The sequence below is a fragment of the Phyllostomus hastatus genome, unplaced genomic scaffold, assembly GCF_019186645.2.
Source record: "Phyllostomus hastatus isolate PE091 unplaced genomic scaffold, TTU_PhHast_1.1 phas_contig_196, whole genome shotgun sequence".
Classification (NCBI taxonomy): Eukaryota; Metazoa; Chordata; class Mammalia; order Chiroptera; family Phyllostomidae; genus Phyllostomus; species Phyllostomus hastatus.
The window spans coordinates 96,673-109,630 of record NW_025333709.1 but is presented as its reverse complement, the minus strand read 5'-3'; the positions used below and the strand labels follow the sequence as shown (position 1 = coordinate 109,630).

Below are 12,958 nucleotides of genomic sequence, written 5' to 3'. Positions count from 1 at the left end.
CTTTCACGGCTGACAGGGCTCCACAGCGGGCGTGGCCTGTGTGCTGGCCAGGGCCTCACTTACCCCGCCTGCCCCCTGGCTGGGCGTCAGCTGACACCGTCCAGAGAAGGAGGCAGAACCTCTGAGACTCACGGAATTCTGATGACTTCGCTTCACTCAATCAAAGAAGGACCAAGGCTGTGAGCGCCAGCCAGACAGCATGCAGCCGGCATGAAATGGGCCAGCGGCGTGCACCGGGGTCCTGGGGGCAGGGAAGTAGGAGCGACGTCCCTCGGTGCCCAGGGCCTTGTCTGAGAAGGCTGCGGTGAATTAACTCCTGCCTTTCCCTTTTTAACCAGAAATCTGCCAGTGACTTTTTTGGAGATAAAGTCTCTGCAGATGTAGCCAGTGTAAGAGGGCCCACCGGGGTCGCGCTGGGCCCTGCTCCAGGCCCTGCGTCTTCCCTGGGAGAGGCGCGGGGCCAAGGCCACTGGCGGGTGGAGGCCGAGCTGGGACGACACGTCTGGAAGCCGGTCACCGTCCAGCTGCAGAGAGGCTGGGGACGTGTGCCCGTCGGGTGCCCAGAGGGAACTGGCCCCGGCGCTGCCCCCAGAGACAGCACGTGCCCAGGGCGTGGAGCCCCCACTCGCTCGCTGTCTGTGGCCAGGCTGCCCTCGGACACTGACACGGGCCACGGGTCAGGGGTGCCCCGGGGCTGTTGCCTGCCCAGTCTGAGCCACCGCAGCCCCATCCTCTCGGCCAGTCACTGGCTGGGGGCCAGACCCGGGCCGCCTCACGGCTTCCGGACCACCGCCAGCCACGGAGGCCGGTTGGCCTTCCTCCACGGTGGCCACGCACGGAGGGGCCAGCGCACCCGTCCCGGGGCCTGGGGACCACGAGGCCGAGGCAGAGCCGGGACCACAGCAGGCGGAGCAGGACGGTTTGCAGGGACGGAGTGGGACCTGCCATGCCCCCCCCCCCCGGCCCCGTCAGCCCTGTGAGCTGCTTCCCTGCGTCCAGTTCGCCACCGCCGGCGGCAGGCCTCTCCGAAGAAACGGAACCCTTGGCACAGCGAGAGAGGGGAGACCCGAGGGGACTGCGGAGGTGGCTCTGGAGTGGTCAGGTCCCTCCAGGAGCCGTCGGTCAGCTGGGGTCTCGGGGAGCTGGTGCTGGGCAGGGGCTCCCAGCGCAGCTGCCCATCCTCCACCTGCCCCCTTTGGGCACTTGCACTGGGTGCCGCTGTCTGCTTCCCGACCCTGTTGCCAGCCTCGTCTGAGAAACCCTCACCGACCCACCCGGAATAATGTTTGGCCAACACATGGGCACCCCGTGGCCCAGCTGAGTTGATGCGAAACTAAACATTGTGGTTAGTAAAGGTCAGCAATTGGACGCCACAAGGCAGCTCTGATCACCGGAATTCTGCGAGTCGGACTCGGCCCGTGACAGGCAGGCGCTTGGGCTGTGACACTGGACGTGGCCTGCAGGGGCAGCTGTGCAGGCTGTGCCCCCGCGGGGCGCCCTGGCTGGGGCCGAGCTGGCCCTGGTCACAGATGTGCGCCCTCCTCCCTTTTGCTCATTGTCCCGGGGGGCCGCCCCAGCTCCAGCCTACCTGGGAGGCCAGCCTGAGGCCGCCCCAGCACCACACCCCCAGGAGGTGCACACCGCCACTTGCCTCGCAGCCCCACGGACGCAGCTGCAGGGCCCTGGGTCGGGGGCCGCGTGCTGAGCAGGCACGGGCACCTGGGCACTCACCACTGCAGCCAGGCCCTGCTCCAAGCAGCAGGGCAGCAGGAGGACCCAGCTCTCACGGCCCTAAACAGTGACCAAATGTGTCACCTCACACACCCACGTGCGGAGGCGGGAGGGGGACCAGGGGTGGCCTGTGGTCCCTGTGCCTCTGGGGGTCCCCTGCCCGTGGCTGTCAGGGCTGCAAGCGCCCAGGGCCGCCAGCAGACCCCACATGCTGCCTGGCTTAGCCCAGGCCCTAGGTAGTCAGAGCCCAGCAGTGCCAGCTTGGAGCAGAGAGGGACCCCCACGGGGCCAGGGCCGCAGGGAGAAGCCGGCAGTGGAGCCTGCATCACACGGACTTCCGGCCGCAGCTCCCCGCTGGCCCTCGATGAAAATGTCCGCTGCCCCTTGTGGGGGTGAAGCAGACCCCACCCCAAGCGACAGCGGCGGAGTCTGAGTCACACCAGGTCCGGTCAGCACCCGGTGGCACCTGCTGGGGCCGTGGGGACTCGGTTTCCCTCCTCGGCCCGCTGGCAGCCAGGCAGGGAGGCCGGCGTGCCCCGAGCCCCGAGTCTCAGCCTGGGACCCAGCACGGGAGCTGGGAGTGAGAGGCAGACCAAACGCATCAGAAACGAGAGAAAAGGGGGTAGAGGGGGCCGGACCCCCGGGGCTGAGCGCGGACCCCGGGACCAGAAGGAACGCTCGAAGCCCCGTGACTGAGCGGATGTTCTGGCTCCGGGGCTCAGTCGGCCCAGAAGGGACGGCAGCCAGGTGCGAAGTGGCTTCAGGACCTGGAGTCGCCGGCCAGCACTGAGCCGAGAGGGTGAAGCTCCGCCCCCGAGCCCCACAGCCTGTGGCTTTGGCCAGCAGACGCGGGCGGGGCGGGGCGGGCGGGAGGAAGGGAGGCCTCGTTTCCCCAGGGGCCGTCGCTGGGGCTCCAGGACGGAGAGCACACACGGGGCTGTGCGGCGCCGTGGGACGTGCGTGAGGAGCAGCGTGGGTGCTGCCGGCCGGGGGCTGGGTCACTCCCGTCCTCCCGTCTGTCCTCCGGCATTGTCATGCCTGCAGGGCCTCTCCTGTGCCCGACTGGGCCTGTCCTCCCCATGCGGCTGGCCGCCCCCACCCGTCCACCACCCACCCGTCCACCCGCCCTCCCGGCTCCCGGCCGCGAGTCCCCTCGCCCTTCCAGCATCTGCCGCCACACGGCACTCCCTTGGAGAGTCGAGGGGGCGCACATGTAACAAGTGAATTTTTATTTTATGAATTCAAGTTCACACTAAGGGATTCAATTTACTTATTGTTATTTTAAGCCACTAAGCAGTGTTTATAGCATGAAGTGATTACATAAGGAAAGAAGAAATGTCTCAAACAGAACCAGAAAAAGAGCAAACTAAAGCCAAAGTACACAGAGAAAAGGGGAATAATAAAGAGCAGAAATCAACGAAATGGAAAACAGAAGATAAAGAAAACGATAAAACCAAACACTGCTTTTTTAATGATCAAAAATACTGATAAACCTATAGCCAAATTTATCAAGAAAAGGCACACAGATCACCAACACCAGAAATGAATGAGGGCATTTCACTATAGATCCTAGAGACACAAAAAGAATGAAAACGTTTTAAAAGCCTTTTATTACTTCAGCTTTATCAAGGAACACTTTTCACACAGTGAAAGTGTCGACCTGTCGGGAACAGCGTGGCCAACTCTGTGCCGGCAAATCTGAAGGGCGCAGGGACAGACCCCTCGGAGGACACTCCTGCCGCCCGCTCCAGGAAAAGCACCACCAACCGCCCTGAACGGGGTAAACGTTACCTCACCCCGGGAAGGACGCCTTAACTCTGGGCGGGCTCTCAGGTGAGCCCCAGACACCGGAGGGGGCAGTGCCACCAGCTGCGTGGCCCCTGACGGCAGGCAGAGGAGGGGGGCCGCCCCCGCTGGGTTTACACCGTCAGCCCCCACCCCACCGAAACAAGGCAGAAACGTTGTGCAGGGAAAACCGAAAACGAGGTCCCTCAGGGGCACGGACATGGAACCCCGGGACAGAGCTCAGGGTCCTCCTGCCCCTCTGCTGGGAGAGCGGCCTCGTCCTTCCCTCCCGCAGGTGCCCCTGGCTGGCCCACAGGCCTCTCGCGTCTGTGCCATGCAGGGAGGTACAGGTCCTCCTGCGGTGCCACGGGCGGGCGGGGGTGGGGGTGCCCACCCGCTGATCCCCAGGAAGCCGCTGCGAGATGACCTCGGGGCAGCGACCTGCCCTGCCCAGCGGACCGGCCGCCATGCGTCCCTTGGGCCCTGGGGGCGCAGTCTGGGTCCTGGTCCCGGGCAGCGGTGCCATGTTCAATGGGGACGGGGACCACCTGGGACTCGGCTCGGGTGGGTGCAGCTGGCTTCACCCCCAAACTCCGTGAACCAACGTCAGCCACCACGTGGACGACTGAGAAAGAAAAGCCGCCAATCACCTCAACAGACACAGCAGAAACCATGCAGACCAAGTCCACGCAGTCAGGGGAGAACTCTGAGACCAGACACAGACACAACCTGACACGGGCTGTTTGCCAGAGTCGCGCTCGAGGTCTGGAGACCCAAGGGCCCCTGAGGCTGCTCTGCCTGCTGCTGTGGGTGCTGGCCCCGGGGAAGCCCGGCGGGGGAGGACGGGGAGCCACGCCAGTGTGAGAGGGGGCAGCGAGCACTTTCCCATCTCCCACGAGGCCGGGCGCCCCGCGGTGAGGGAGCTACAAAAACAGCCCCAGACTCATGGGTGGGTGGGGAGAGGCTGAAGGGGGAAAAGGCGATCTTTAAACACCGAGTGCTCGGAAGTGGCGTGGAGTGCCGGCAGGGACAGTGCCGGAGTCCGGGCCGTGAGCGTGGGCCGTGAGCGTGGGCCGTGAGCGTGGGCCGCTCGGTGTCCCGACGCGCCGCTGCCGGGCGCGGGAAGGGACCCACACATGTTCCATCTTCTACTGCCTGTGGTCTTCACCGTCCTAAAATAAAGTTTTTAACTAAAAAAAGTCAACTGTATCGTTACATACTGGTAACAAACCACTGGACAATGAAATATGTCAAGTACACAAGAGCATCAAATACATGAAACACTTACAGGTAAAAAACGTGTGCGAGACCTGTGTACTGAAAACTGTAAAATACGGAGGGAATTAATGAAGACCTAAACCCATGTAGCAATAATGCACGTCTGCGGGTCAGGAGGTTCAGTCCCGCCAACGTGTCAGCCAGGCGCGAACGAATCTACACATTCGACGTGGTCCCCAGCCGACATCTGCACGGGCCTCTTTGCGGCAGACATCGGCACGCTGGTTCCAGCGTTTACGGGGACGTGCCGAGGGTGCAGACTGGCCAGAACGGCTCTGAGGCAAAGAAGTTGGAGGACGCACCCCTGGTTCTGAGACTGACGGTGGAGCTGCAGTGAGGACAGGGGTGTTGGCCCAGTGGGCGGAGTCGGGGGGCGGGCACAGACCCACGTTCTTACAGGCAACTGACCTTCCATGGGGGGGCCCGGGGGTTTGATGGCAGAGGCGCCTGTTTTCGGCAAATGCTGGAACAACCGACGTCGTGTGTGAAAATGAAAACCTCGGCCATCACTTCACACCTCACACCAAAAGTAGCTCAAAGTAGACCACAGATAAATTTGTAAGAACTAAAGCTGCAAACTTTTTAGAGAATAGAAAATAATATTTGTAACCTCGGTCCAGGCAAGTATTTCCTAGATAAAAAACCATAACATAAAGAAGTAGTAAATTGCCCCTGACTGGTGTGGCTCGGTGGACTGAGCGCCAGCCTGTGAACCAAAGGGTCGCCAGTTCGATTCCCAGTCAGGGCCCATGCCTGGGTTGTGAGTCAGGTCCCCAGTGTGGGCCATGTGAGAGGCAACCACACATTGATGTTTCTCTCCCTCTCCTTTCCCCTCCCTCCCTCCCCCTCTCTCTAAAAGTAAATAAATAAATCTTTTTTAAAAATTAGTAAATTGGATCTCCATCAAGATGGAAAGTTTTGCTTTGTAAAAGACACTGATAATAATATAAAAAGGCAAATTGAAGACTGAGAGAAAATATTTGTGAAACATTTGTTCGGTAATCAATTTGTATCTAGATTATGCACAGATGTCTTATAACTCAATTACATGAAGACGACCCAATTTTTAAAAATCAGTGAAAGATCTGGAAAGACAGTTTACTGAAAAAGATGTATGAAAGGCCAAGAACTTACTACCTTCTTAGGATCTCTCAGGAACAAATACTTCTCCAAAGAAGAGGAGGGAAAACGGCGACGTCAGGCGTTGCCAGGGTAACGCAGATGAGAACCACAACAAGGTCCGGCTCCCGGCACGGAGCAGCCGACGTCGTGGGGAGACGGCTGGCGGCACCCAGGAGAGGGGCGCGGGGCACAGTCCCGCAGGCGGCGGGCGCTGCCACTCGGGCGGCCCGTCAGGGTCTCACGGAGTTAGGTATGAACTCTGACACAGCCAGGCCGTCCCACTCCCAAGTGTATGAATTGTAACTTACGTTCACAAAGGCTTTGCCCCTGAGAGTTCATGGCAGCGTTATTCACAGCCCCGAGGGGGGAAAACTGCAAAAACTGTCCCCGTGTTTGTGAATGGATAGACTCATTCTGGTGGAATTCTACCCTGCAGCAAAATCCAAGGAAGAAAACAAAGCGCTGTCCCAAGTAAAAGAAGCCAGACGTAAAGGCGGCAAACTCTGCGATTGCAGGTGCGTAGATTTTGTAGGAGAACTAGAGCAGCAGAAGGTGGACGGGGCGGAGGAGGGGCGGGGGGGGGGCGGTCCTGGATCCCGCCGCGGGCGGACGCGGCCCAGCGCACACAGCTGTCTACAGCCATGGAACCGGACGCTGAAAACCAAACCACAGCTTGTCGTCTCATTGACCTCAGTAACAGAGGGCACAGAAAGCTGAACGTATACATTACTGAGGACCCCACAAATGGGGTGCACACACGTGAGGCAGCTCACAACAGCTTTGTTGGTAACATCCCCAAACTGGCAACACGGAGACATTCCACAGGCCTCCAGTCGAGAGAAGCAGCCGGACACAGCACGGCCCGGATCCGAGTCCCCAGTCCCGAAGTTCGGAAGACCAAACCCAAACGCTTAAACAAAGACGGGGAGGGGCCGTGGAGGAGGTCGGCCGGCCCGAGTCGGCCGGGAGGGGGCAGCGCGGGCTCCCGTCCCAGGTTCTGCTTCTGACCTGCAGATTTTACGCACCTTTCTGTGGCTCTGCTGTACCTCACAAGGCAGCGGTTTTTAAAATAACGAGGTGCGTTCTCGTGTCCCCAAGATCTCGCGGGCCCTGGTGCTGTGAGAAGAGGTCGTCCGGTTCGTCGGCACCTGACCCCGGGGGGGCACTGGGGTGCACATGGCGCGTCCGTGAGGGACGATCAGCGTCGCTTGTTCCTGCAGAAGACGGGGCTGGCGGTCAATAACGAAGAAAAGTCTGAGTGTTTAGTTCATTAAAAAGACACAGGTTAATAACCCTGAGAGATAAATAATATATGTGAAAAATAGTTCGACTCAGCCAAATTCTCTGAAGCCAGTGTTCTGCGAGGTCGGATCTGAAACACCGACAGGCACTCGAACAGTAAAGTGTGGCTTAAAGGCGAAGGGCAGACGGTCCCCGGTTGACGCGGGGCCCCACACAACGGCTTCCTGACTCACGTGTGGGATCTCGGGGGTGGCACCAGCTAACAGTTACGCAGGTTCCTGGGCCAGCTCTGTAAGACATCATCCGTGTAGGTGCCGCGTGCTCGCCACCCCGTTTGTCCAGGGCATGGGGGGTGAACTCAGGGTTAGGAGCCTCGTCTGTGGCCAGGGCCCTGTCCAGAAGGGCGGTGACACGTCCCACCTGGCGGTGCTGCGAGGGCGCCTGGGAGTGTGCGTGGCGCACTGTGGGCTCTGCGGTGTCTGAAGTAGCTCCTCTTTACCCAGCCACCTGCAGGAAGTCACCTTCCACCAGCAGGAGGCTTCCTTCCATGTTAACACCCGCCCAGGCACCTGACGGTGGACTCACCTGTGCAAGGTCCTTGGGGCTGGGGCGGGGCAGCCTGCTGCAGGTGCTTGGGAGAGAAGAGGCCTTGGGGGGGGCGCTGGGGGCTGGGGAAGGGTTCCCCCCGGAAAGCAACAGGATCAGCTTTCGAACGTGCTTGGTTGCTTCCATGCACACCACTGGTCAGAGGGCCTCGCGGTGAGGGGGGCAGCTACGGGGACCCTGGGAGCCCAACAGACACCCACACGACAGGACCACAAACCCACACACGGCCACCCCCCCTCCTGCAGACACAGGCATTCACGAGGGGAGACAGCCGACTCTGCCGAGTGCCTGGCCGCAGGGGCAGCAGCCCACCCAGGATCTCAGTCAACAGAATGAGCAGCGGGACGGTGGGGGAGACCACTTGTTCCCCGCCCCCCAGAGGGCCTCCACCGCCCCAGCCCGCAGGGCAGGGCAGGGTGGCGGTGCTCCGTGTGAAACTCACTCCCAGCACGCCCTGCCCTTCCAGGGTCTCCCCATCCTCAGGGTGAAGCCCAAACTGGCCCAGCTCAAGATGCTGCTGGTGGGCACCTGCTGGCCACTCTCAGCTCCAACTTCCCTCAAGTCCCACTTCTCCCCCAGGGCCGTGGCTCTCCCTCCTCCTGCTCCCTCACCTCAGCAGCAGGTGGTGCCTGGCCGGTGTCACACGACACTGTGCTCCCTGGGAGCAGGAGCGGGCTGACGTTTAGATTCTGCCACAGGACGGTGACCCAGGGCTGGCTGCAGGCCAGCATGCATCCTGTGCAGCCTGGGCTGGGGGAAGGCCTGGTAGGGGGTGAGCTGGAGATGGACCCCGCCCGCACAGAGCCCTCAGCCTGGTGGGGACACAGATATCTGGACCCCCAGGGAGACCATGCCTGGTAGGAGGAGCCTCTGCCAGCCACTGGGGCCAGGGAGCTGGGGGGGAGGGCGGGAGGTACAGGGGAGGTAGGGGGCAGGGAGATGGGCGCGGGGACAGTGCAGCAGGGGGAGGCAGGGAGGTCTGGGGCCGCAGGCAGGCGTGCAGGGCTGCGTGCTGGCTGCACAGGGCGGACATTCAGGGGAGCCTCCCTGAGGATAAGGAGGCTAAGGGCACCGGCCGAATGAGCGGCCCACGCCAAGCACTGGCTAGTGTCTGGAGGAGGCAGGCAGCCCACGGAAGTTAGTTCCTCTCTATGAGGCTGTGGCAAGGGGAACCCACTGCAGGCAGAGGGGGCCGCACACGCAGGCTGTGCCAGGGAGAGGCGCGGTGAGCGGGCGGAAGAGGGAGGTGGTGGGGGCGGAAGGGCCCCGGGAAAGGCTGGGGGCCCGGGGAGGAGAGAGAGGTCAGGGCTCGGAGAAATGCTCCCCCGCTGCCACCGCCCAGCTCGGCGTGGGTTCTCCGGCCGCACAGCCGCCGCCTGCAGTGCCCCGCCCCCACGCCCGGCTCACTTGCGCCCCCAAAGCCAAATCGATCTGACTGTAAACCTCGTTGCCCTGGAAACTGAAATAATCTTTGGAAGTCAGCTCATGGCAACTCCACTCACGCGCGTGGGTGTCACGGTTATTAGGCGAGCTGGTTTACACTGTCCTTTTAAACCCTGCGCGGCACCGAAGGGAAAGGCGGCGCGCTCTCCCTGCCGTTCCGGGCAGTCCTGGCGCGGGGGGTGGGGGCGGGACGAGGAGGTTCAGCGGCTGCTGTGAAACCTGCCGAAACACGCAGAAACGCGCTCCTTCCCGCCGCGGCCGCAGTTCGAGTCAGTCCCACGCAAATGTGCCGAGAGCCGCGGAACGGCCTTTGCAGACCCACTGGGCAGATGGTTTCCTCCACCGGTGGGCGAGGGGCCCTGTGCGCGCGCGGCTGGCGAATGCGGGCGCGGCTTCGACCGGGCGGCAGGGGCCTCTGGGGGCTGTGCCGCTGTTCACCAAACGCCAACGACCCTGCGCGCGGAGGGCGGGAGGCTGTGCTCCCCGGGGGCGTCTCCACAGCTCGAGCTTGCAAGTGGGCGGAGGAGCGAAGGTGTGTTCTCACGGCGCCCCGACACGCGCGCGCACACACCCGCGTCCCCTCGCAGCAGCCACGCCCGCCTCTCCGGGATCCAGCGCAAAGTTATTTACCGCTGCGACCAGCCGGCAGGGCGAGTCATCGGCCTCCCGGGCCTCCCGCTGCAGCGGCAGGAACGGCGCGGAAGGAACCGGGCGCAGGCCTAGCCGCTCGGCCCGTGGGACCTCTGCGCACCTTCCAGAGACGCCCCCTCCCCGGGTCTACTTTCGGGAAGCGGATGGAGAGCCCGGAGCCGCTCGGGAGAGGCCATCTGTCCCGCCGCCCCCATTCGCGCGCCTCCCTCCCACCCACCTTGCGATCTCTCGGTCGGAACGAGGCGATTTAACCCCCATCCCCTCCACCAGATGCACCCAGGCTGTGCACCGATTTCGAATGCGTTAACTCACAACCGCCGGCGTCTGGGGGAGGGAACGCCTGCCCGACCGGGGAGAAGGGCTGGTCCGAGGTTCTGCGTGAGGCTTCACCTCTAACCACCCACCCGCCGCGCGCGCGCGAGCCGGTGCCGGTCAGGCCGCGCGGGCTGGTCGCGGCCCCCGAGCTCCTCCGCCCAGACTCAGCCGGCACTCGGGCGGCCCCCTCTCGGGCTCGCCTCCCCTCCTCCGTCCCCTTCCCCCCAGGCTCTCCCCCGTACGCCGCCCCCCCGCACCGGGCTCCCCGCTCTCCGGTCTCCCCGGCAACCCAGCTAACTTCCTCAGGCCTCGTGGCCTCCGGCCAGCGGGTGGACGAGGAGGGCGGCCTGGCCCGCGTTGTCAGAGAAGCGTGGACGTGCCGCGCGGGAGGTGGGAGGTGCTGCGGGTGGGGCTTGGGGGCTCCTGGGTAGGGAGCCCCGGGGCGCGCAGCGGCGTTGGCTAAACGGCCAGGGGCGCACACACCGGGAGGAAGGTGGACAGAGGCGCGGGGGCGGGGGGCGCCCTCCGCTTGAGGAGGCGGCGGAGGGGCATCCTAGGGGCTGCGGGGCTGGGGGGCGGGGCTGGGCGGCGCCTGGTCCCGGCGCGCCGGGCGCGGGCGGGGTGCCCGGAGCCGCGCGTCCTGGGAGGGGCGCCGCGGGCTGGGGAGGGGGCGCGCGCCCTGCGCTCCTCCTCGCCGCATCGGTTCCCGGAGCGGGGCCGCGGCGGCGGCGGCAGGAGGCGGAGGATGCGGGCTCCGGCGGCGGCGGCGGCGGCGGCGCGGGCCCGGGAGGACGCGGGAGGATGAGGAGGAGGCCGGCGGTCCGGCCGCGCGGCGCCGGGAGGAGGCGCAGGCGGCGGGGGCGGCGGCGGGCGGCGGCGGGCGCGCGGGGTGCGGGCCGGCTCGGGCGCGGAGGATGAAGTGGAGCGTCCGCGGGGCCTGCGCCGCGCTCTCTTCCTGCCTCCTGCTCGCCTGCGCGCTCAGCGCCGCCGCCGTCGGCCTCAAGTGCTTCTCGCTGGGCTCGGAGCTCCGCGGGGAGCCGTTCCGGCTGGGGGCGGCCGCCGGTGCCTTCTACTCAGGGCTGCTGTTGGCCGCCGGCCTCTCGCTGCTCGGCGCCGCCCTGCTCTGCTGCGGGCCCCGGGAAGCGCCCCTTGCGGGGCCGGGGTCGGGCCCCGGGCTCCGGGTCTCCGCAGCCCCGGGAGACTCTCCAGAGGCTGCGCCGGGGGAGCCGGGGGCCGCAGCCGGGCCCCCGGGACCGGTGAACAGCCAGAACCTGCTCCTGCTCGGCGTCCTCGTCTTTATGCTCGGCGTCCTCAGCGCCTTCGCGGGCGCGGTGATCGACGGCGACACCGTGTCCCTAGTGGAGCGCAAGTACTCCCACTACTGCCTGCCCCCGCGCGCGCCCGCCGCGGCCCCCGGCCCCGCGGCGGCCGCCCCGGCCCAGCCCCCGGCGCGCCGCGCGCCCGCAGCACCTTGGACAGCGCCACGTCCGCCAAGTGCCGCCAGCTGAAGGACTACCAGCGGGGCCTGGTGCTGTCCACCGTCTTCAACTCGCTCGAGTGCCTCCTCGGCCTGCTCAGCCTCCTGCTGGTCAAGAACTACAGGTCGTCACAGGCCCGGCGCGGCCGGCGCGGCCGGCGGAGGGGCAGTCGGGCCCTGGCGCGGCCCCGCAGCGGCCCGGGTCTCCGAGTGCAGCTGCCAGCCTCCCGGGTGCGGCGGGGCCGGAGGGGCCGGCGGGGCCGACGGCTGCAGCCGCGCCCCAGCGAGGCTTCCATTCTGTCTCCGGAGGAGTCGGACTTCGCCGCCCCAGGGGACTGCGTGGGATTCGCGGCGAACCACGCTGTCTCCTACATCAACGTGGGCGTCTCCCACGCGTCAGACGAGGCAGGTGTGGAGGTGTGCTGCGGCGGGCACCCGTCTGTGGAGCTCCCGGGCTATGCGCCGTCGGACCCCGACCTCAACGCCTCCTACCCCTACTGCTGCCGGCCGCCCTGCGAGGCAGCGCGCCCCTGGGAGCCAGGCCGGGTGTGCTGAGCCCGGGACAGAACGCGCAGCGTGCTTCCCAGCCCGCCACCACCGCGAGGAGGCCGGGGCTGGCGAGGCGCGGAGTCAGGCCTCGGCCTTGGGGGCGCATCTCCAGGGCCTGTCAGCCCAGCGTGAGGCCTCCCCGCCATGAGAATGGCCCTCCTGTATTATCATTTCTGTGTCTGGGAGGTTTCTCTTCTTTTCTGTGTCTCTTCGTATCCGGATTCCATTTTAAAGTTTACAATAAATGTTTGGGGTTAGCTCACCTCAACCGCACTTCTCCTTGGCAAGTCCGTCCCCAGGGGCAACACTCCCAGGTCCCTCTGAGAGCTGCCGCGCAGGGCGATCCGGCGGGAGGAAGACTCCTCGGCCCAGAGGACCGAAGGACAACTTCAGGAAGGAAGGCGCGGGAAGCACCCGACAGCAACACTTTGTACACGGATGTGCCTGCTTTGTTGATAATTTCTTACTGTAAAGCTCCATAAACAGTGGAAATGTTTGGTAAATTTATTGCAATTTAAACTTGGTGAGTCCCTTTGTTAAATCAGTTGCTATGCTATTGGAACTGGAGGGTGTCTGCACACAGACCCAGGTGGGGGGAATGGCTGAGTCGGCCACTCAGATGTGGGTCCCAGCAGCTGCGGTCTGCTGGTGGGCAGGCCGAACCGGCCTCCTGTGACAGGAGCGAGCTGTACCAGGTCCCGTATGTGTCTTTTTTTGGAAACTGGTGATGAGGTTCCTATGGCAAAACGGGCTTATTTT

General features: G+C 64.4%; 1 protein-coding gene across 1 annotated transcript; it reads left to right on the top strand.

Annotated features, from left to right (window-relative positions):
* The first annotated feature begins 11,087 nt into the window (after positions 1 to 11,087).
* Positions 11,088 to 12,718, top strand: TMEM271 (transmembrane protein 271). Its single transcript, XM_045834572.1, is given in 2 exon segments — positions 11,088 to 11,592; positions 11,595 to 12,718. Coding segments are annotated over 2 exon segments (1,116 nt in total). The 3' UTR covers positions 12,206 to 12,718.
* The last annotated feature ends 240 nt before the right edge of the window (positions 12,719 to 12,958 follow it).